General features: G+C 36.8%; 1 protein-coding gene across 3 annotated transcripts in view; it reads left to right on the forward strand.

Moving 5' to 3' along the window:
• The first annotated feature begins 281 nt into the window (after window positions 1-281).
• TAF2 (TATA-box binding protein associated factor 2) overlaps window positions 282-22,360 on the forward strand; it is a 62,002-nt gene continuing 39,923 nt past the window's right edge. For 2 of the 3 annotated variants that reach the window (XM_034061440.1, XM_034061447.1), the window contains exons 1-10: window positions 282-1,202; window positions 2,722-2,776; window positions 3,666-3,826; window positions 11,609-11,727; window positions 13,184-13,325; window positions 13,828-14,059; window positions 15,366-15,550; window positions 16,115-16,228; window positions 17,508-17,607; window positions 19,255-19,340. In XM_034061440.1, the coding sequence (XP_033917331.1) occupies window positions 1,150-1,202; window positions 2,722-2,776; window positions 3,666-3,826; window positions 11,609-11,727; window positions 13,184-13,325; window positions 13,828-14,059; window positions 15,366-15,550; window positions 16,115-16,228; window positions 17,508-17,607; window positions 19,255-19,340 (1,247 nt within the window). In that variant the 5' untranslated portion in view covers window positions 282-1,149. The remainder of the gene's footprint in view (window positions 1,203-2,721; window positions 2,777-3,665; window positions 3,827-11,608; window positions 11,728-13,183; window positions 13,326-13,827; window positions 14,060-15,365; window positions 15,551-16,114; window positions 16,229-17,507; window positions 17,608-19,254; window positions 19,341-22,360) is intronic. The other variant, XM_034061446.1, reaches the window with a different exon arrangement.

Here is a 22,360-nt window from a genome sequence, read left to right on the forward strand (position 1 = left end):
GGCCTGGCGGAAGGTCCCAGTTCACAGCAGCTTTACGGCCACAACCGTCGGGGAGAGCTGAGGCACTGCTGCACCTGAACGGAACCCCAGAGGGTGATCTAGATGACGACTGCCGTTTGCCGGCCGCCAGCCGCTCACACCGCCGGCTCGCTCCCCGGCGGCGAAACCCTGCCCCGCCCCACGCAAGGCCTGCGCATGTGCACCGGTGCCCCGCACCTACCGCCCCTGCGCTGGAGGCGCTCAGCGCGCATGCGCATAGGGATATGACCCGTCCCCGAGAGACTTGGATTTTCTTGCGAGGGCATTTTCTTCTTTATTTCTATTTTCCGCCACTGCTGCCTGTGCCACCGTTATTCCACCCGTCTGGAAAACAGGGATCCAGAGCGTTTCCTGTTCCTAAAGAACTAAAGCTCCTTTAAATCGGCTGTGACCTTTCAACTGCTAGGTGTCAAAGGTTGCTCACAAGATGGCGACCGCCGCTGAGGGAGAGCCCGCCGGCGAGGCCGGGCGGGAGCGTTCCTGAGGGGGGAACTTCGCTCAGCGCCGGTGCTCCGCTCCCGCCCTCCATGCTGGCCGGGCCCCACCCGCACCTTACCGAGCCGAGCCGAGCAGTGAGAGCCGCCGGCACAGCCGCCGCCAGCAGCGACAATAAGGCAGGGACGCAGGGGGCTTTGCGGCTCAGCTTGCGCTCCTCGGCCATCCCACAGTCGTCCCTTGGCCCTGCCTGCCAGCGGAGGGTGCGACCTCAGCCGGCTGTCCCGGATCGGGGACCCTTTGGCTGTGCTTGCCCAGCCGCGGCCTTCCTGACTGAGTAGCGCCCATCTCCGCTGTCCGTTGAGCCGGTTATTTGTCGTAGCCTCTCCGGAAAGGGAGCACGCAGCGCCGCTGGACTGGTACCGTACCCCCATTGGGGAGGGGTAGCGTTCTGTTATCGTAAAAGGTTAAATAGAAAACTGCATGTGGTTTGTGCTGTAACTATGGTGCTAATCCGAGCTGAAGATGCCTGACTGGTGGGAGCCGCAGATCCACTGGCTAGATGAGTGATGAAGTACGACTTGACACTGGGGAAAATCAAAGGACATATCGATCGAGGATGATGCTGATGCCATTCTGACAGTCAGCAGTGTGTGTCTAGTGCTGCTGTTCAGGATGAATAGGAAGAAAGGCGACAAAGGATTTGAGAGCCCAAGACCTTATAAATTATAAGTATCCATTTATTATTTTATTTTTAAGTTGCTATATTTGAGACCAGTTCACACTGAAACAGGCCACAGGCTGATCCATAACTGTTTATCTGAGGAGGCTGGAACTGCTGCTTATGATATAGTTTACATTCAGAAAATGTGTGTTGTAGGTGTATTTTATGTAAATAGCTCACTCATGGATGGTGAGTCTGTCAACCATGTAGTTTGATAAAGATATGTACATTGTGCTCTTCAAACCTTAGAGATTTCCACACATTATCAACACAGCAGACTGTGTTGCTGTGTCTTATCCCTACTGCTCTGTCAAACCCTTTTGACTTAAGGGCTTATATATACGTATTTGTAAAAAATTATTGCGTTTGCAACAGGCAGCTTTGTTAAACAAATGGTTATTTTTGCACATGGATTGTTTTGGTTGTAACCAAATTCTAAAGCAGTTGATTGGGGTTTTCAATGGATATTTATGTATTTCTGTTTATGGCTCCTTGATTTCTTTAGAAATCCATAACACAATTTATAAATAGAATGACTCTTGTTCTCATATACATATTAGCATGTAGGTAATATCTGAATCCATCTTGGATGCTATATGTTATCATTCTCGCGTAGGTTTTTTATTGAGCTTGCCTGGCTGAAGCAAAGTCGATTTTTAATGCACAGGGTACATGATTATGTACATATAATGTGAGATGGTGGCATGAAAAATAAATCATGACAATGTTGTACCTTTAGTAATGAAGTAACATTACTGCAAAGTGTGGTGAAAATGCCACCTACTACAGAAAAGATATAAAAATAACTTCCAGAGATTTATAAAGGTTAGAATTACTATTTTATCTTCCTTTTTAAAATTGAGTTTTATTTACCAGGAGTTCTAATATGTCATTCAAAATCTAAGCAAATGCATTTGACTTGTTTAAAATACCTATCTTGGTTAATATATAACCATTATTTAAAGCAAGAAATTCTTATGATATGAAATTGTAAAAGACCGTACTGCAATGTGTTATGTATAGTACCTGCTTGCATAAATGACTTTAGAATCAATTCACCAGGTAAATTTTCTATAGGCATCTCATTGCAGGCATTATAGCTGCTTGCAAATTGTAATACTGTATGTCAGTAAAGTGTTAGAACTTGATTCTGTGCCTTTAATAATACAAGTTTTTTACGTGCTGGTAGATGATGTTCGAAAGTGATGCTGTTACCTTCCGGTATCGCTAGAATCCTGGTGTGATGCTATATTTGATTTTACTGAAACTTTTCTGACCTTCTGTGCAGCTTCCATTCATTATTTATTTTGGACCATGTAAGAGATTTTGACAGTTGTGAATACTTACAGAACCAATCCAAACCATTTTGTGATTCTATGAAGTACATGCTATACACAGCATTTATCTATATGTACATACACCCTGTATGAGGTCTCTATTAAAAAAAAAGTGTTAAAATGTTATTTTAAATGCTTTTGTTTGTGTAAAACTTATTTAATTTTTTTTTCATTTTTTTCCAGCACAACTCACCAAGTAGTTTGTATCAACAACATAAATTTTCAGAGAAAGTCTGTTGTAGTAAGTATTTTTTAATAAAATGTAAAAATAGAAATTAAATGTCTGGGGTTTCTTCATGCTTTTAGGGGAAATAACTTCACACACAAGCTAATTATGTTCTTCAGCTTGTTTATGTTTTATATCTTCTAATCTTTGAAGTCTGGCACTCCTCGGTACACCATTTTTAAATAAAGTACTTTGTGAACACTTTAATCTCTGTAAGGAAAAGCTTTCTGAAAGAAGGCATTGCATTGTAAATAGTGTTACAGAGCAATCTGCTATTCAAAACTGTTGTTCAGCACTGGGTTAGCTGATGTCAGGGGTTGGGTTTATAGAGTTCTGGTAGCTTGAATGTGGGTTCACTGGGGCTTTGAAGAGACTGCCATGATTTCAGGCCTGAAGTCATTGTGGCTTTTTTTTGAATTTCAGTACTTGACTGAATGGATTCTGCCGAGGTTTAAAAATCATCTTGAGCTGAGATACCAAAACATAGTGATGGAAAACATAATGATGAAGAACATAGTGATGCCAGTAACTTGAAGTCTAGTCATTAGAGCCAGGTCATTACCACTAAAACAGGCACAGAATCATAGAATAGTTAGGGTTGGAAAGGAGCTTCTAGTTCCAACCCCCCTGCTATGGGCAGGGACACCTTGCACTAAATCATGTCTCATGATTGTCGGTGATGCCTTTTTTTATTTTATTTTGCTTCATAGCCAGGAAAATCCACCTGTTCAATGGTATGACACAGAGTGTTTTCTAGACTATTCTAAAAGGGCAAACCAATTTCCTTTTAAAATGAAAAAATATTTTTCTTACTGACAATTTTCCTTTGAAATGCATTAATAAGTTTATACACTTTGTGAGTTGTTAAAGATTTTATAGCAGGTTTTGGCTTGTGTTTTCATAGGGTTATGTGGAACTGACAATATTTCCCACGGTTGCAAACTTGAATAGGATCAAGCTGAACAGTAAACAGTGCCGGATTTACAGAGTAAGAGTCAATGATTTAGAAGCAGCTTTCATCTACAATGATCCAACACTGGAGGTTTGTCACCATGAGTCAAAACAGTAAGTGTTGTTTTTAAAAGTTTGCAGATAACAGTGTATTATGTTGCTGTCAAGCATGACCTGTTTTACTGTACTGGCAAGTTTTAGCTGGTGATTTCCTAATGGTAACTTCTGGTATCAGGACTAAATTCTGGGAGAGAATTTTGGCAATAATTTTGACTCTGTGCTATTATTTTTTAGAATTTCTTTATATTACAGTTTTGTAGAAGTATGTGAAACTTTTTTATGGTGAAAAAGTGGTGGATATCGGTAGTAGTCTCAGTGATTTTCATGATGTGCAATGTCAGATTGGATGATTGTTTTTCTTGCTTCTTATTTTTAAGCATAAGAATAGTCATATGGTATCAAAGTTTTGGGGAATATTTTATGTTTTCCTAACAAGTTTTTGTAAAAGTTGCTTCTGATTTTATTCAGTATGTCTAGGTAGCCTTATGTATAATTAACTTATTACTTTGAAACAAATAAAAGAAGGCAAATCATGTGACTGTATCAGGTTAATTATTAGACTACTAAATTAAGATGCCGTCCTCCAGCTGTTTGTTGTGTCCTCTTGGACAGTGATTGCTCCAAGAGATTTGCTAGCTGAAAAGATGGAGAGGGCTTAGTAAGCAGCTTTAGAGGTGGCATCAACTTTGTTAGCTCACATAGCTGATGAAGGCAGATAGGAACTAGCTAGTCTTATTCTGAAGCGAACTCCAGAGAGTTCTTACAGTTGTGCTGGTTAGATTTGCGAGTAACAGTGGCATTCTCAAATGAAGTGGATCTATAAGAGATTGTCTATCCATTACCTTAATAGTCATTAATTGAAGAGAGCCTTTGAGGTATTTCTTAGCCCATTTTAGCTTTCAGGTTAAATCTGACTTAGTCTCTCTGACTGTAAACTAGAGTATTAAAATTATTGAATTGTTGTTGAGTTACTGAAATTCAGGTACTACTTTTTATCCTAAATTATGTATCCTTGGATTTGAACTGTTTGCATATGGCACTGTATTCCTTTATTCATCACTTATGCAAGAGTTTTACTGTGAGGGTGACTGAGGCCTGGGACAGTTTGCCCAGAGAATTTATGGAGTCTCCATCCTTGGAGAGATCCACAAACCGTCTAGACATGTTCCTGGGCAACTGGCTTTAGGTGGCCCTGCTCGAGCAGAGGGATTGGACCACATCATGTCCACAGGTCCTTTCCAATCTCAGCCATTCTGTGATTCTGTAGTAACTTTATCCTGAATAACTGCTGGAAGATGTGAGGAAGGTGCAGCATTTAAAATTATCAGAGTGAGTACTCCATTATGTTAAGAAAGGGATCAGGAGAGAGGATTCTGTCATTTTGTGGAGAAAGTGAGGTTTTGTTTAGCATTCTAGTGTATAGTGGAACAGCATCCTTTTTCCATATTACCGTTTTTAAGAACAGTGAATGAAATTCGAGAACAATGCATGCAAAGTGAAATACTGTCTCTCAGAGGGCTGTAGTGGCCTGTGGTTTTTATTACTGCAGGTTTTCACATCACTGTTAGAACTTAATAGAAGGTCTCTGTATTTCATAATTCCTGTGTTATTCATAGTTATGAAAGACAGAGGTCACCAAATATTCTTAATGAGAAACTGGTATACCTCTTTTCTGTATGTTGTATTACATGATTTAGAAAGTATTCCATGGTATACAAAGTATCAGATGTGTATTTTTTCCATGGACATACCTGGTCACAACTGGGTATTGAGCATGATGGTAATAGCCAAGTTTTGATTAAATACAGCATCTCTGCTCTTAAGGCAGGATTACAAACAGAAATGCTAAAAACTCTAGAATTGGACCCTAAAAAAATCATCAGTGGGTTTCCTCTGCCTTTCTTCATGAAGAACTGCTTCTGGAAACCATAGTGGTTTGTAGTAGTCTTTATATCAAATCACCTTATCATCTCTTCCAAGTTCTAATTTGCTATGGCAAGTTTAGTGATGATGTCCTTTGTACCCTTGCAGCTGAATTAGATATATCAGTTGTTTTGAACAAGACACAGATTAGCCGTCAGGTTTTGTTTCTGATGTTATAGAAATAGTTACCTTTTGCATGTTTTTTTTCAGTAGTCTGTTGAACTAGTAAGTATGAAATTAAGATGGTTCTTGGCAACCTATTTATTTAAAAGAATATGGTTTGCATCTTTAGTCTTTCCTGTGGTGTGTAGCAAATAAAAAAAAAATGAAGTTTTAAGGTTTTGTGTATAAACGTTTTCTTGCTTTTATAAAGCTTTTGGTTTACTTAAATGTTCATTTCTAAAAGAATACATAAAGTATGTAGGAAAAGTTATTAATTTAATTGAATCTTTCTTACCTTTTTTTTATAAAAGTTAAAATATTTTAAATAATTCTTACTCCCTTAGTAAGAGAATTCAATTAAAATAGAAAATTCTGTATTTAAAGCCACTATAATTATTTCTTTGTGAAGACTTGCTGCAGCATCTGTGACTTGAGAGAGTGTTTGCTCATAGGAAGTGAAGGCCAAGTGAAGTGAGTAATTGTTTATGTTGTGCAAATTTTGGCATGAAAGAAAACAGTTTTTTGAGGTTTGAGAAAGTCAAGATTAAAGAGAGCTTTCTCTGTGAAATCCAAGCAGCACCAGCCGAATTGTTTCTGTCTCACCCTGGTGTCAGATCAGCTCTTTGTGTTCTGAATTTGAATATTCAGCTAATTTTCAGTTCACATAATACTTTTGTGTTTTATAATCTATTAATGCAAGAATCATGGGCACTTGGTCTCTGTCGTTTCACGTTTTCAGCATTGCGTAAGGTGAAACAACTGTTTTCTCTTGTCACTTATGCTAAATGACAAAACTCCTCAGTAAGAAGGGAATTAAAAACGGGCAGATTTTGTCAGAAATGTTAGCAATCTTTAATTTGTGCATGAAATATATTTTCAGCTTTGATACCATTGCCAGTTTACTCGTCAGTCCAAAACCATAATTTCAGGTAACAATTGAAAGGACTTTTAAAGTTTTATGTAGAAATAACATCAGTCTTCCATCTTGTCATTTCCTCCTGATGCTTCAGGACATCATAGCTTTTGCATATTGGCATAGATGGATGAATTTACAGAATGCAGTTACTTCCTCTCTGACTGAGCAAACCTCTGAACAGTGCTGTAAGGTAGAAAACAGTTCACATCATTTTGCCATGTGTACACCAGGTGGCAGAGAATCTCGTCTGATTCAGACTTTAAGGAACAGTCTGCAATCTTGTAAAGTGCAGATAATGCTGGAGACTACCTGTTTGGGTCTTGGTGTAGGACTGCTGTTGAATGTTCCAGCTGCCTCCGTTCTCCTCATCTTCCCTCTTTTCTTGTAAATTGTTGCATTCTCAATTTTGTCAATATAATGTAAGTGGTATTTATTTTTCTGGGCTCTGGTATCTAGAAATCCCACTGTGTATTCTGACTACTGAGACAATTGCTTGTATCTCAGCCCCATTTACATTAAAACAGGCAAATTGTAAACTGTTAAATAGCTGCAGCAAATGTTTGGAGTTTCAGTGCAGTGGTTTGATCTCTGGTAAGTGAAGTTTGTGATGATCCTGCTGTTGACTGGTTATGTGCTTCACCTGTTTGTGTGTGTGTGATAACTGTGGTGTACAGTTGAGAAGCTATTGCATGACATTATTACTCATGTGTAAAGGAAGATAGGTTTATAGGTAGCTAATGTACACATAATGCTTTCCTGTGTTTCCTCTGTGTAGGTCCTCTATTCAGAGTAGTTTTAGCTTTGGCAGTTTATATTTGTTTATTCACTAGTTCAGCTTTATTTTTTCTTTTTGAACTTTAAGCCTATAGTTTTTGAACATTAAAATATGAAGATGTTTTCATATCCACTAACATACTTGTTGCTTCAGTTACAAGCAGCAGTAAGGTGTGGTAGCCTTCAGGACATGTCTTGCAATATTCTGAGAAATCAATGATCAAGCCTTTAGCATATACACAAAATAGAAAAATAACTGATGGGCTGAGCATATGTTGTGCTTCAATAAATAGCTTTCATTTCCACTGGTATGATGTTATCTGGTTGTAAATTCATGGTGGACTTTGTTAGAAATAAACAGAAGTGTAGAGAACTTTTGAAGAAAGAGATGACAAAGCCCTTAACCTTTAGCAAGAATGAAAATTAGTTTTTTCAGTGTGCCGAAGATTTAAATCATTGCCTTATTAATAAATTACCTACATGTGTGCATATTTCATACAAATATATATATTTAAAATATGCTAGATATATGCTATATCATATATTTTGGGGGTTGGACTTGAAAATCAAGTGTTAGTTGTATCTGGGAAGCACAGTAAAATAGCAAATGAATACAAGTAATGAAGAATAATGAATTATATGTGGATCAAATAACTTATTTTGCCAAGTTGATGTTCAGTACAGTAAGAAAAAAGTGGTTTATCAACTGTAAGTTTGGGCTGTGTGACAGTTCAGTAGCACTGCTGCAGCTAGTTTCCAGGCAATCAACAAGCATCCATTTGAGTTGTAATTAACTGTGTTTTGGGTGAATTATGGTAATAAAATGTATCTCTATCAGGATAAAATATGAATCACATTGCATACAGAATGCTTGGGATTGGAAGGGACCTCTGGAGATTATCTGTTATCAACCTACACTTAGCATTAGGAAAATAGATCTTTGTTCCTTGGGCTGTAACTTTTGGCATGCACTCTGTTTTTGTTAAAATGGCTGTATCGAGTTTATTGAGAATAGTACAACCTATGAAACAAATTAATCTGTGGTACTAAGCCTTCAGTGGATTCCTTTTACAATGAATCACCCATTTGAATTGGAACACTTCACAAAAATAGAAATATCAGAATAGACTGTTTTCCATAAAATACTAAGCCCTGTGGAATCTACCTTTTTTTTTTTTTGCTGTAAAATCATAACTTTTTCCTGTCTATGAACCTGTTGATGTTTAAAATGTTACCACAAGCTCATCGTGATCCCCAAATTTGGAACAAATTTTCACTGATGTATTGGAAAGGGATCCCCTATCAATAACAGTGAATTTTCAGAACCAATTTAGATTAAAATTAAAAACTTTGAGGCTTTACAGTCTAACAGAATGTTACTGTTGTTTTCTTTTGCCAGTGTCTTTAATTGCTAAGCTAGTTCTTAGTCATGCAGTCTTTTCTTAAAGAACATTTTCCTGATAGTATTTCTTTTGACTTCCTAGGATGCCATTTGAAGGCAACTTAAAGCAGCATTGATTGGAGTGGTTATGATTCCACTCATAGTCTTCTGTGCCTCGGTAGCGACACTTCTTTGACCTCTCAGTATGTCAGATCAGGGAGCTAAACCAATAAACCAACTGAAAGCTGTTTACAAAGAAAAAAAGCCCCTTTTTTCATTCCCCTTGACATTTGGCACTTTCAGCTGCATCACCACAGGGTCGGATGAACAGTGGTCCTCTTAATGAGTGATGGAGTAGGAATGTGTGGCTGAGACTGGGAGACAACACATCAGCTGAAGTTTAATTTGGTTTGAATTGTTCTTGAACCGTCGCTGAAGGGAAAAAATTATTATGTATTAAAACTTGTGATTTGGGTGTTTCTATGCTCATATGCTCTTACTTACTATTCACGTCCGATTTTCAGAAGCTTCCAAGCAAAGTAGACAAGTTTACTGCTCCTAACATTCTCAGTCTTGGTAGTGGTGCCAGGGAATTTGTGCACTATTGTTGCCAAAGATGAAGAACTGCATGAAAATATGTTCTCAATATATTTCAGTGTTTTAGCAAAGTTTTTTAGATGTGAAAAGCTAGGAATATAACCATGGTGGTTGACATACGTAGACTTATAGGATGGTTAATTACCCTTCAGTCTTCCAAATAAGGTACTATAATTTGGGTTGAATGCTGTTTTCTCTGTGGGTGGTGAACAGAGAATGGTTAGATGAAAGCAAAATCCCGACATGAGATCATGTCTGCTTTGTGTGGACTTCAGATTCCATGGAAGAGTGGAGTCTGCAGCCAAAACTTAACTCCGTTGTGGTGCAGTAATCCTGCACCTGGGTTGGGACAAGCCCTGGTATCAATGCAGGCTGAGGAATGAATGGATTCAGAGCAGCCCTGTGTAGAAAGACTTGGGGTTAGTGGTGGATGAAAAGCTGGACATGAGCCGGCAGTGTGTGCTCATAGCCCAGAAAGCCAACTGTATCCTGGGCTGTGTCAAATGAGAGTGGCCAGGAGGTCAAAGAAGGTGATCCTGCCCCTCTACTCTCATGAGACCCCACCTGGAGTACTGCACCCAGCTCTGGGACCCCCAGTGTAAGAAGGACGTGGACGTGTTGGGGTTAGTCCAGAGGAGGCCATGAAGATTAGAGTGCTGAAGCACCTCCCTGGTGAAGACAGGCTGAAAGAGCTGAGCTTGTTCAGGCTGGAGAAGAGAAGGCTCTAGGGAGGCCTTATTGTGGCCTTTCAACACTTCAGGGGGACCTGTAAGAAATATGTGGACAGACTTTGTAGCAGGGCCTGTATCAATAGGACAGGGGGTATTTAAATGGCTTTAAACTACCAGAGGGCAGATTCAGGCTGGAAATATGAAAGAATTATTTTTTCTCAGAGGGTGTTGAAACATTGGCACAAGTTGCTCAGAGACATGGTAGATGCCTCATCCCTGGCAACATTGGCTGGACAGGGCTTTGAGCAACCTGATCTAGTTGAAGAGGTCCTTGCTCATGGCAGGAGGGTTGGAGAAGGTGGCCATTAAAGGTCCCTTCCAACCCAAACTATTCTGTGATTCTATGGTAGCTTTATGCTAGATTGTGGCTTTGTCTCCACATTGCTTGGATTAATCAGTGATACCTAAATTCTGGAAAAAACTGTGATGAGTAATTCAAACACTTTCCCTTCAGTTGTGGAAGCTTTTGAAAAGCTCTCTGTACTGGAGGGTTAAAATTAAGAAAGGTTTTACTCCCATATTCTATGGTTTAACAATCCATTTTTTAAAAATATGAAAGCTATCATGTAAAGATGCAAAAGCAGAGTTAGTTTTGGACTTGACTGGTCATCCTCCAGCATTTGAACATAATCATATTAAATAATAAGATATCATCCTGCTCATAACCACTTTAACAGTGGACATATGCGGTAGGTAGCAATTAATTTAAGTCATAACTGAAGTAATGGTATGACTTTGGAATGAAATGCACAGTGAAGTAGGAACTAATATATAGTAGCTTGAATCAAACCTGATTACACTAAAAGTATAATGCATATTTCTGTGTTTTTGTGTTAAGGCTGAAACTCTAGCATCTATTATGTGATATTTACAAGTGCATAGAACTATTACTATCCATCAAGCTAAGGGAATACCGTTGCCAGGCTAAAATCTCACTACATTTAGAAAAGCAACTTGAAAGCAAAACTGCAGTATATGAGGAGGAACGTCTTCAAGACAGATGTTTAGAATAAGCATACAAGTTTAATCCAAAATTTATAAAAAAACGTTTTCTAGTCCAATAACTGTAAATATTACTCCTATTGGGAAGAAAATAACACTGAGCTTTTCTCATTTAATTTATTAATTTATTACTGCTTAAGATTTTCGATTACAGATCTTTTCTGTAAGAGCCTGGGTTTAAGTTCTGGGGTTTGAAATCTAATCTTTACTCCTCCTTTTTCCCTTTACTCCTTTAAAACCAAAACAGAATACTTGGTTGAACATGCACCATGAAATTCAGTATAGAAATCATAAAGCTGTTTTTTGTAGTTCAGCATGTTCTTTAAGAATTAACTGGGTATTTCTGACAGGAGGAATCTCAACTATTTTTCCAATGCCTATGCTGCCGCAGTCAGTGCTGTGGACCCAGATGCTGGAAATGGAGAACTCTGCATTAAAGTTCCCTCAGAGCTGTGGAAACATGTTGATGGTAAAGTAAAAAGACTATACTGAAAGCTTAATTTAAGATGCACAAGGTTGTTAGCTACCAGTTTGCATAGAAAGATTTACATAAACAGAAGTAACATTACATTGTTTTGTGACATGATGTTTCCTTTTTCCTCACTGATGAGGTGAGTTGAAGCTTGAAAAATACCGTAATGCTTCTGAGTAATGTAGAGAAGTGGTTGCAAGGTTTCTCAACACTCTACACTCTTGAGTGATCACAAGCCCAAAAGTATACATGAGGAAGTAGCTGTAATGGGGTATACTGACTTGGTAACTTGTGATATTGAAGTTGTTTACAATTTATATGATCCAACAAGAAAATAATTTACAAGGATATGTCTGTATATGTATTTAAAAAAAACAACCAAACTATATTATTTTTTCCCCATCTCACTTTGAAGAACAGTCATTTTTAAATTGATTTGGTAGAGAAAAGTAGCCTGTTTTGTAAACTGGTACACTGGATCCTGAAACAAGTAGGTGCTTTAATAAATCAGTCTTCAGTGTTGACTTTTTCTTACATGGATTTTGTTAGTTTTTTGTTTTCTTACATCATTGTATCAGGTTTTCCCATGCATTTGTGCGACCTGTGAGAGAATAACAACTGTATCATGAAGCTGACTCACACAATGTTGTCAGATACACCTTAATGGGAAAGACACTTGTTTATTTTAACTTTGCTTTAAGTTCCTGTTGCCTTACTTCCAAGCCTAGAAGGGAAAATATTCAAACAGGTATAATTTTTCTTTTTAAAGCTTAGTGACAAAATATGTTGAGACTTGTTGGATAAATTTTACCATAGGCTTGATTTTTCTTGCCAGTCTATTCATAGGTGAGATTTCTGTGAAACTAAACCAAAGCAAAGACACTTAAGTTACAGGAAAATTTTAAACTATAATAAGAGGTTTTAAGAAACTGCAAATGACAATAACATGTATTTTAAGAATGTGCCTATTACATGCAGTTTTTTTTGTAGAAAAATTATTTCAGCAAGGTACAAAGGAGGTCATGGGTATGGTATAATCAATTCTTTATTAATGGGGAGTTGGAAGATGAACTGTAACTGCAGTTGCAGTTTTTATTACTTAATAAAAACTCTTTTCAATTCATATCCTGTAAGTTAAAGCTTAAGAGGTCTTAGTTTTGTAAGCTTTTGAGCTGTGTTTTGTAAGTGGACCTGAAGGTCTGTGAGAACTCATTAGGGACTGTAGTGATAGGACAAGGGGTAACTGGTTGAAACTTAAACAGCAGAAGTTTAGATTGGATATAAGGAAGAAGTTCTTTACTGTTAGGGTGGTGAGGCACTGGAATGGGTTGCTGATTCTATGAAGAAAACACATAATCTTGAAAGAGCAAGAGTCCAAACCTAAATGATTATTCTGAAATACATTACATGTAATATGTATATGTTTACTCCCATTTTGTTCTTGGTGTTGCAGAGTTAAAAGTTCTGAAGGTGCATATAAACTTTTCTTTGGACCAGCCAAAAGGAGGCCTTCATTTTGTGGTACCCAACATGGAGGGCAGCATGGCAGAAAGAGGGGCTCATGTCTTTTCATGTGGTTATCAAAATTCTACAAGGTAAGAAAACTGTTTTTGAATGTTAGACTGTATTTCCTATTTAATCTCAAAGTGTAGGAAATGCAAATAATTTCTTTGAATTCTTGTAAGTTTGAAACATAGTAAAACTTAATTTGTTTTCAAAAGAAGCTTGAAAGGATGTGAAGTAGCATCTAAATGATTAGTAATTAGGATTTCTAGTCTTTCTAGCTCTGCAGGAAGTAATGGCAAAGAAACTTGTAATTATTTATAAAATGGATATACAGTGGGAGTCAGGTTTTCAAGGCCAGGTTGGACAGAGCCTTGGGTGACATGGTTTAGTGGGAGGTGTACCTGCCTATGGCAGGGGGGTAGGAACTAGATGATCTTAAGGTCCTTTCCAGCCCTAACTATTTTGTGATTCTATGATTCAGAGTATTTAAGAATATAGTTTGGAACTTGAGAGAAAAATCAGCTGTGAAAAAGAGAGTATTATTGTTAAGTATAATTGTTAACCATTTTTCACCAATCTTGACTTCCCTAGATTTTGGTTTCCTTGTGTTGATTCATATTCTGAGTTGTGTACCTGGAAACTTGAGTATACTGTAGATGCTGCAATGGTGGCTGTTTCAAATGGAGACTTGGTGGAAACTGTATATACCCATGATATGAGAAAGAAGACTTTTCATTACATGCTGACTATTCCAACTGCAGCTTCTAACATCTCCTTGGCAATAGGACCCTTTGAAATCCTTGTTGATCCATATATGCATGAGGTAATAATTTTCATAGAGGCCTTGTTTTTTCTTTGTAACTAATTAGTGATTGTTTTTATTGCATCCAGTATGTATTGGTCAAATGTTCGTATGTCTAGATACGAACTCTATGAATACAATTATATGGTAAACTTGTCTTGTAATGTCTGTATTTAAATTTATCTTAAAGTAAAGCCTTTGAATCAGCAATAATTCCACTTATGCCCAAATTTATGGGCTAGTTTGGCTGGAGTTGGTAAAAGCATTTTTCTCAAAATAGCTTTAAACCAATCCTGTTGCTGGTAGTAGATTAAAATGTTTGCTACACATTTGAGTAGTTTTCTGAGCTGAATTTGACATTGAGTTTTCATTCTTAACAGATTGTTGCCATAATGTTGAAATCCACCCATTTATATTTACATCTGTAGTTTCAGATTGGGTAAGGATGGACTTGGCAGGCAGATAAAGGTACCAATTTAGCATAAAGACTGGCCTGTATATTCTTCCTCTGAAAATATGGTAGGAATATACCAGTAAATAGCTATGTTTTCCTTGATCCAAAGGCAAGAATCAGATTTTCGTCCTCAGAATGGTGTTCTGTTGACTTTTATTGGTGGGACATACTCACTTGTGAAGGGTAATAACTTTAAAAATATCAGTTGTTATTTGAAAAACCCAAGATGATAAATTTGTGCAGTTTGACTTCTATAGAGATCTCTTGGATGATACTTCTTGAACTGTACAGTCTCAACTTTGTTCCCATGTCACTGTTGAAGCAATATCATTGGCTACATCATAAGTCTGTGGAAAACACAGTAATATCAAAGGTTATTTGCAGTTTTAGACGCAACAAGTCTTTTAAACAGTAGCACTGCTTGACTCATTTGAAAATAGCTGATTCTTTACTGCCTAAAAGAAAAATATTATCTCTAAAAGATGTTGGATTGCGAAATGAAAGAGAAATGTCACATATTTCTTAAATGATACACACCTCTGGGTAGACATTGTTATCATGTGTTGTCTGTTAAGATTATTTTCGTGGTGTTGCTCTCACAATATCCTGGTGCACTTTTCTGTCATAGATAGTCATTATCACAGCTTGAAAGTACTTTTTTTTTCTGTGAAATATATAGCAGCTAGATTTCTGTTGTCTTTGGGGGGGAGGGTTTGTGGGTTTTTGTTTGGTTGGGGGTTTTTTTCTCCTCCTGTTTAGGGTAGGTTTGGAATTCTGTTTGTTCAGGTATTTTTTGCTGTTAGGTAATATACTTGATATTTATGGATTTAAATATAGTTGTCAGTCTTGTACCAAATTTTCCTTTGCTTGTAGGTGACTCACTTTTGCTTACCACAACTTCTCCCATTGCTCAAACATACCACATCATACCTTCATGAGGTGTTTGAGTTTTATGAGGAGATTCTTACCTGCCGCTATCCGTACTCCTGTTTCAAGACTGTTTTTATAGACGAAGCTTATGTTGAAGTAGCTGCTTATGCATCCATGAGTATTTTCAGGTTAGTATTTGAGAAAATCGCACCTTCTTAAATCCAAAAGCCCAGAAGCTCTCGATCCAAAAGTATTGAGAAATATGTGAAGCTCTTATTATTTTGGTAGCCTGAGTTTTGGGTTCTTTAGTTTGAAGAGGCTGAGGAGTTTTTGACATTACAGACTTTTAACACTATTTCTGATTTTGTTTGTTACAAAGATGTTGGATTTGTATCTTCTTCAAGAAAAAATTGGCAGTGGTTTTCTTTCTGAATTGGAAAAACTATGTATGAAATATTTAAGAAAAGTGAAGAAGTTTGATTAAGTTTTATTTTTTCTTCAGCTGGAGTAGAGTACCAGGAATGCAAAGGAATTTCACCTGTTAAAACAAACTACTACACAGAGAGTTGTATGTAGATGATAATAGCAGGAGATCTGCCTGGATTAAGGGTATTACAAAAAGATGTTACTATCTCATTGGAAAACCAGTGAAGGAATTACTTCATTTGTTTTGGCTGTTAAAGCAAAGTCTCTATTTTGTTTCTTTGGAGCTGGTGATCATATTGTGCTATTTTCTTTTTACGGGACTCCAGCACAAATCTCTTGCACAGCGCAATGATTATAGATGAAACTCCACTGACAAGGAGATGCTTAGCACAGGCCCTGGCCCAGCAGTTCTTTGGATGTTTTATATCCAGAATGTCCTGGTAAGTATTTTACTATTGAACTCACTAGAAAATTGGGAAAATCTGGGAAACTCCAGTTTTAATTCGCATGTTGCATTTTATCAGAAGGGAAAATGAAACAGTAACTGTAGAAGAAGAAAACATGAAAAATAATTAAGCCAACTCAATAAATGAAAATCCATGAGGTTAGGTGGTTGGTGGTTTCTTTTTTTGTTTGTTTTTCTGTTTGAAGAGAGAATGTGAGATATAAAGGTTCTAAAGACAGAGACTGAGCTTGTCTTTGTTCAGAAATTATTGCTACTGAATGCTGTAGTGTGCTTTGGCACCTGGAAGTTTTAGAAGGGAGAATCTTTTGTATCATCAGTAAATTTCTGTCATATTTTGGGTGAAGTGTAGCTTGCCTAGGAAGTACTTGTGGGCACAAAACTAATTGTGAAGAAGTCTGGGGGGGTAATGCAGAAATTAGTGTAAAATGGGCAAATTCACTGTGGTAGTAAGCTGCCTATAGGTACATCTCCCAGAAAATCCGCTTCCGCTGCCTCTTGGAGTTCTGGCCAGTATTTATTTTAAAGCCTTTTGCTTTGTATCAGGAACTTTTATTTCATGGCAAAAGTGTATGTCCCAGAGTATCCTTGGCTTAAATAAAAAATCAACCAACATGTTTTTAAATTGATGTTTATACTGTTTATTTTGCTCTCCTTATTTCTAGCCTCCTTCCATGGTGAAGCCAATTTTTTCTCCGTCATAATGACTCTTCTTTTTATGTCTATGCACTTCATTATAGGTGACATCATCATGTGTCATTCTTATGGTTAGATTTCTAGTTCATGATCATTTTGTAGGCTTTGTTCTTACTTTTCTCTGAACATAACTCTTTCAGAAGAGGTGTCTAAATGGATGTTCACCAAATTGTGAGATAGGTATTTTGTCTACTTGCTGACCAAATCTACATTGCATTGATATGTTTGTTAACAAATTAGATCATATAGATTAGCAGTTGTTTTAACTTTATTGTCCATTTTTATGGTTTTATTGTTACTATTTCAGCTAAAATAGTTTGGTTTTGTATTTTAACCTGGGCTTCTGTGGTAGAAGTTTAGTTTTCACTGGCTTTTCAGTTTTATCGGTCCCATCCAGGTGCCAAGTTCCATAAATTGGTTCACAGCTCATCAGACTCCTATTGACTTAGAGAAGTTATATAACTCACTGAAATTTGTGGCTATTTTGAGCTGGTCAAAAATACCATCCCTTACAAAATACCTTCTGAAGTGCTGTAATTCATGCTTCTTTCTTATTATAGGTCAGATGAATGGGTGCTAAAGGGAATCTCTGGTTATATTTATGGCCTTTGGATGAAAAAAACCTTTGGTGTTAATGAGTATCGCCATTGGATTAAACAGGTAATAATATAATAGTACTATTTTCTACATCTTTCAGACATTTTACATTAAAGAAAAGATGCACTATAAAACCAGAATGTAATAAATATAGTTTTGCATTGCAATCTAAAGACATGTTTAGTAGTGACAAAACTTAGAACTGAGATACTACTTGCTGCAAGAAAAACCACCAAGCATACTAACTAAAATGTTTCTCTCTGCTTTATGAATAATGTTCATTGTCTCTCTGTGCAAGTAGTTTTGCTCTTGTTATTTGGGCTTTTGTGCAAAAACAGAAAGAAAAAATAATAAAGTACTTTGTAAATACCTAGAATATGGGATTAATAAGGAGATGTATTTGATGGATTTGTTATACTGTGATGTACACCCGTAAAGCTCTGAAGGGGGCTCCATTGTTAGCTTGTATCAGTAGTGGATCAGGTATCTTTTAATATGTATTTAAGTGCTAAATTAAATAATGAAACAGTAAAAGACCCCTGTTGAAGGGATTTCTGGTTTTGGAGAAGAAATGTCTGTCTGTATCTTGAATTTCCAAATTTAATGCTCTGAGACATGTAATTTCTAGTGCTAGCAGCAGTGACTCCTCATTTTTTGCCAGTAACATTAATACACAGAAAGATGTATATCTTCTTCCCTTCATCATATTCTCTTCCTATTCCAAAATCTAGATTCCTAACTCCATGGGCTCCATTTACATCCCTGACACACATTGGGTCTCAATACCATATCCTTATCTGCCTGATGCATATTCAGCTCAGCAATCATATGCTGTCTGTACTAAAGGTGTTGGTGCTTTAGAGAGCAGCAGAACTGGGAGAACATCTATTTTGAGAGTTCACTGCTGCTTGCAGCAGAAATTGCTTCTGGATATTAATTGCTCATGTTCTTCCATATGAGTTAGCTAAGTGCTTCCACACGTAACGAAGAGGTGTTACTGTTGCAGTCTCCAGTTCTGCTGTTACTGCTTTGAATGTTTTACCAATATATCAAAAGTGTAAATTTGATATGAATCAGTAAATACTGATATGTATCAAGGTTTGGGAATTCAGTGACTAACACTGGGTTGCAGGTAGCCATCAGTTCCCTCCCCCTGTGCTCATGCTGATCTAGTTTGATTCAAAAACCATATTAGCTGTTGGGTGATAGTGAATTATGCGAACATCCTGCCTTGAAGTGTTCATGTAAAATTAAGACTCGTTCCAGTTAAAAGCTGGCTTCTGTCTGGCTTCGGCATGGGTCAAGGTGAACTGCTATAGGCTGCTGTCCACTGTGTAGGTATACCCAGTATTACTTTCCACTGCAAGGAAATGGTGATCACCTTTATTTCTTTTGATCAAAAATAATTTACTTATTGAACAAGAATACTCTTAAAGTATAATGTTGTTAAATACTGTTGGGGGTTGATCCACAATCCAGACCCAGAACAAGTATTAACTGCTAATTTCTACTAGTTTACTATTTGCCATCCTGAGGAACATCCCTGATTTTTAAAATGCTCTTTGTGTTTGTAAACAAGTTTAGTTAGGAGGTATGGCTTAAACAATGACATGAAGAACTTTCCTTTAAATGATTTATCTACTTTTTCTTCTTTAAATGTTTTATCTACTTTTCAAAGTCATGCTTGCTTGTGTATGTTGTATTTTTTAGGAGCTAGATCAAATAGTGGCATATGAACTGAAGACTGGTGGAGTTTTACTGCATCCAATATTCGGAGGAGGAAAAGAGAAAGACAAGTATGTTTATTTAAGCCACAAGTCATTACAGGGTCTATTTTTATAGGGCCATTAATATATATCTTCAGTGTGTTGTGTAACAAAAGGCCAAAGGCTGAAGATACTCAGTTTCCCAGGGCATGTACTACCAGTCTCATAAAGTACATCTTGGATATATTGTATTACGTTTGCTTTATTTTTCTTTCACTTTAAATCTTGAAGGGAATGAAATATAATGAATGTTTTTAAAGCTTTTATGCAGCTACTTAAGAGTAAGAGAATGAGGGAATATGGAGCCAGAATTTTGACCTGTTTCTGGCGTAGTCTGTAATCTTTAGGCTTTTTACAGTACCATCAATTTCCTTTTTCTTTGCTCTTTTTTCTTTTTGCTTTCATTTACCATCTTGCAATCTTATCCTAATTTCTTAATCAGTTGGAGAAAGAAGTATTAGATCAGCCATCTGTGAAGTACCATTGGTAACTGTGAACTGGCTGGATTTGTATTTTCACCGATAACTGTAGCATTCAGTAATGCTAGTTTAGGAATTTTCCCCTTAACCTCTTGTGATACGTACTACTCACTGAGTAGTATGTGAACCGCTGGAGGTAGAAAAGTATTACTAGAAATCTGATCGGTAAGTTGATCCAGATTTCAACAACAACCATTTGCTGGGTTTTTCTTTTCTTGGCTAAATTTAATCCAGTTATGACAAAGCCACACAAAGGGTTTCTCTTTGGAAGCTCCTGAGCAGCATGTGCAACACTGTGAGGTTGAGCATGTGTAAGTGGGGTGGGAGAATAAGTAAATTTCTTATGTCTTTACTGCTGCAGAAGCCCTTGTATTATGAAAATACAACCAAAATTGTCTGCAGCAGTGGTTCTTTTGTATATATGTGTGTGCAAATACAGATTTTGTTAATTTAAAATTAAAAATCTGGATTTAGAACTGAATGAATATGCAATTGACTCATTTAAATCTGAACAGTGATCTCTTTTTGAGATATGAAAGAGAATAAATTGTTTTCTCAAACCAGGAACGGGATATATTGTCTGGTTTCCCAGCCAGGTGAATCCTCAACAACTACCATGTTTTCTTGGTGCTGGCAATCACAGATACATCTTGTGTATGTGTATCCGTGCCAAGCTATTACTCAGTTTTGTTTGTCTGCTCATGATGGATCTTGATATAGCTCATGACGTGTTCTTGCAAGTAGTGAAGCAGACCAAGAACCTTGATGCTTTTGTTACATTTACTTCTGAGAAGCAAGTTATAGCCAGCAGCAGTCATTAGGGCACCCTGTTGGTGATGTCATCTTCTGTTGTTTGGGGTTTTTTAAGGAAAATTTGGAGTACAACTGAATTTGAATTAGTTCTTGGCAGACTTTTTAATTTGCAGCATTACAACTTGGCAACGTACTTCCCTATACAGAGAAACTAAATTCACATTAATAGGATCAGATGAAACTAGAGAAAAAGAGCACGTTTAAAAAAGGAAGTTCACTTAAAATCTTTTTGTAACTGCTAAATTTATTGGTTTTATTATATGTATTCTAAAATTGGACACATTTCACAAAATCCTTTTCTAATGCTCTTAAATTTGTGATGTATCGCTGTTAAATGCTCTGTGTTCCTACAGCTATTTCACTACTTCATTGTATTATGTTTTGTTAATAATAAGCATAACATCACTTAACTATGAATTACAATATGCTGTTTCTTACAGATTACAAAGTTCCCTTATATGTAAATTAAGTGCATGTTCCTGACTCTAGGAAGTTATTTATATTTAGGGGAAGCATTTTCATGTTGATGTCTACAGCCTTTCTCACCCATATATATTTTTGCATTTCCTTGCTCTGGTTTTTGTGTTACGGTTTCCTGCCAAGTGTATTTGAATTACAGCAGTCCCAATTAATAGTCATATGAAGAAAGAAATAGGGTAATTACTAACCTATTTTTTCAATTAAATTAGAATTAGGATACAGAAATAAATCATTGGGATTAAAGAAACTTTTAGACACATGACTTAACTTCTGTGCAAAACACAGTCTTACAAATCCTTCCTGTTCCAGTCTGGTGAAACAAAACCACTGCTCTCCAGAGCACTTCAAAAGAAAAAATCCCAGACCTTGGGAGAAAGAAAGAGATGAAACTGCATGTTAACTCTTTGCTGTAAGGATGAAAGCTTTAGAAAAAGTTTTTGTGTTATATTTTCATTTTGTGTTCTTCCCTCTCAGATTTTGGTTCTCTTCTGTCTTCGTGCTGGTACCACCCCTGCGTAAAATTGCAAAGCTCAAGAAATTTATATAGATATATTTTAAATGAAAGTAGCATATTGAGAGTTTCATGTTGAACGAGAAGATTATGTCTGAGAGCATGAGCATTAGGAATTTCCATGGAAGAGCTAGTTCACTTTTCACTTTGATAAAGTTTCTAGGTCCACGTTGCTAATTTTAATTCTCATTTCAATAAAACTTTCAGAAGTATAGTGATTGAAGAAAAATAGAATTGGAAGAAATATATTAATATTGAATAAGCTGCAAAATGTAATGGTCAAATGCAAACTTGTCTCAAGTTTTGATTTGCACTTAAATAATGTAACCAGTACCAAGATCAGTCAACACTTAGTCAGTTTAAGAAGGCTAAGAATGTGGGTCCTGGCTTGGTTGTGAATTTTAACAAAAGAATTTTACCAGAGTCAATCAACTGTATAATTTGAAGCTGGATAAATAGTTTTTATACTGAGACCAAATTATTATATAACGTCTGAGCCACAACCTCCATTTCCTCATTGCAGTTCAATTCTTTTATGGTTGCTAAACCATCTCTACCTTGGAACAGAGAAGTATCCAAAATAACAGGACAATTAGGATAAGGAGAACTTTAGCACTTGCCTATCGACTAGAAACAGCAAGAAGTAAACCCAAGTACCTTCTTATTCATATACCTGTTATACCTAAGCAGGGTAGTACTTGATTAAATTTAGAAGTACTTTTTTTTATCGTCTTAAGGTGTTTAAATGGACATTCATGAGTAAAGTT

Source organism: Melopsittacus undulatus, chromosome 1, assembly GCF_012275295.1.
Source record: "Melopsittacus undulatus isolate bMelUnd1 chromosome 1, bMelUnd1.mat.Z, whole genome shotgun sequence".
Taxonomy (NCBI): domain Eukaryota; kingdom Metazoa; phylum Chordata; class Aves; order Psittaciformes; family Psittaculidae; genus Melopsittacus; species Melopsittacus undulatus.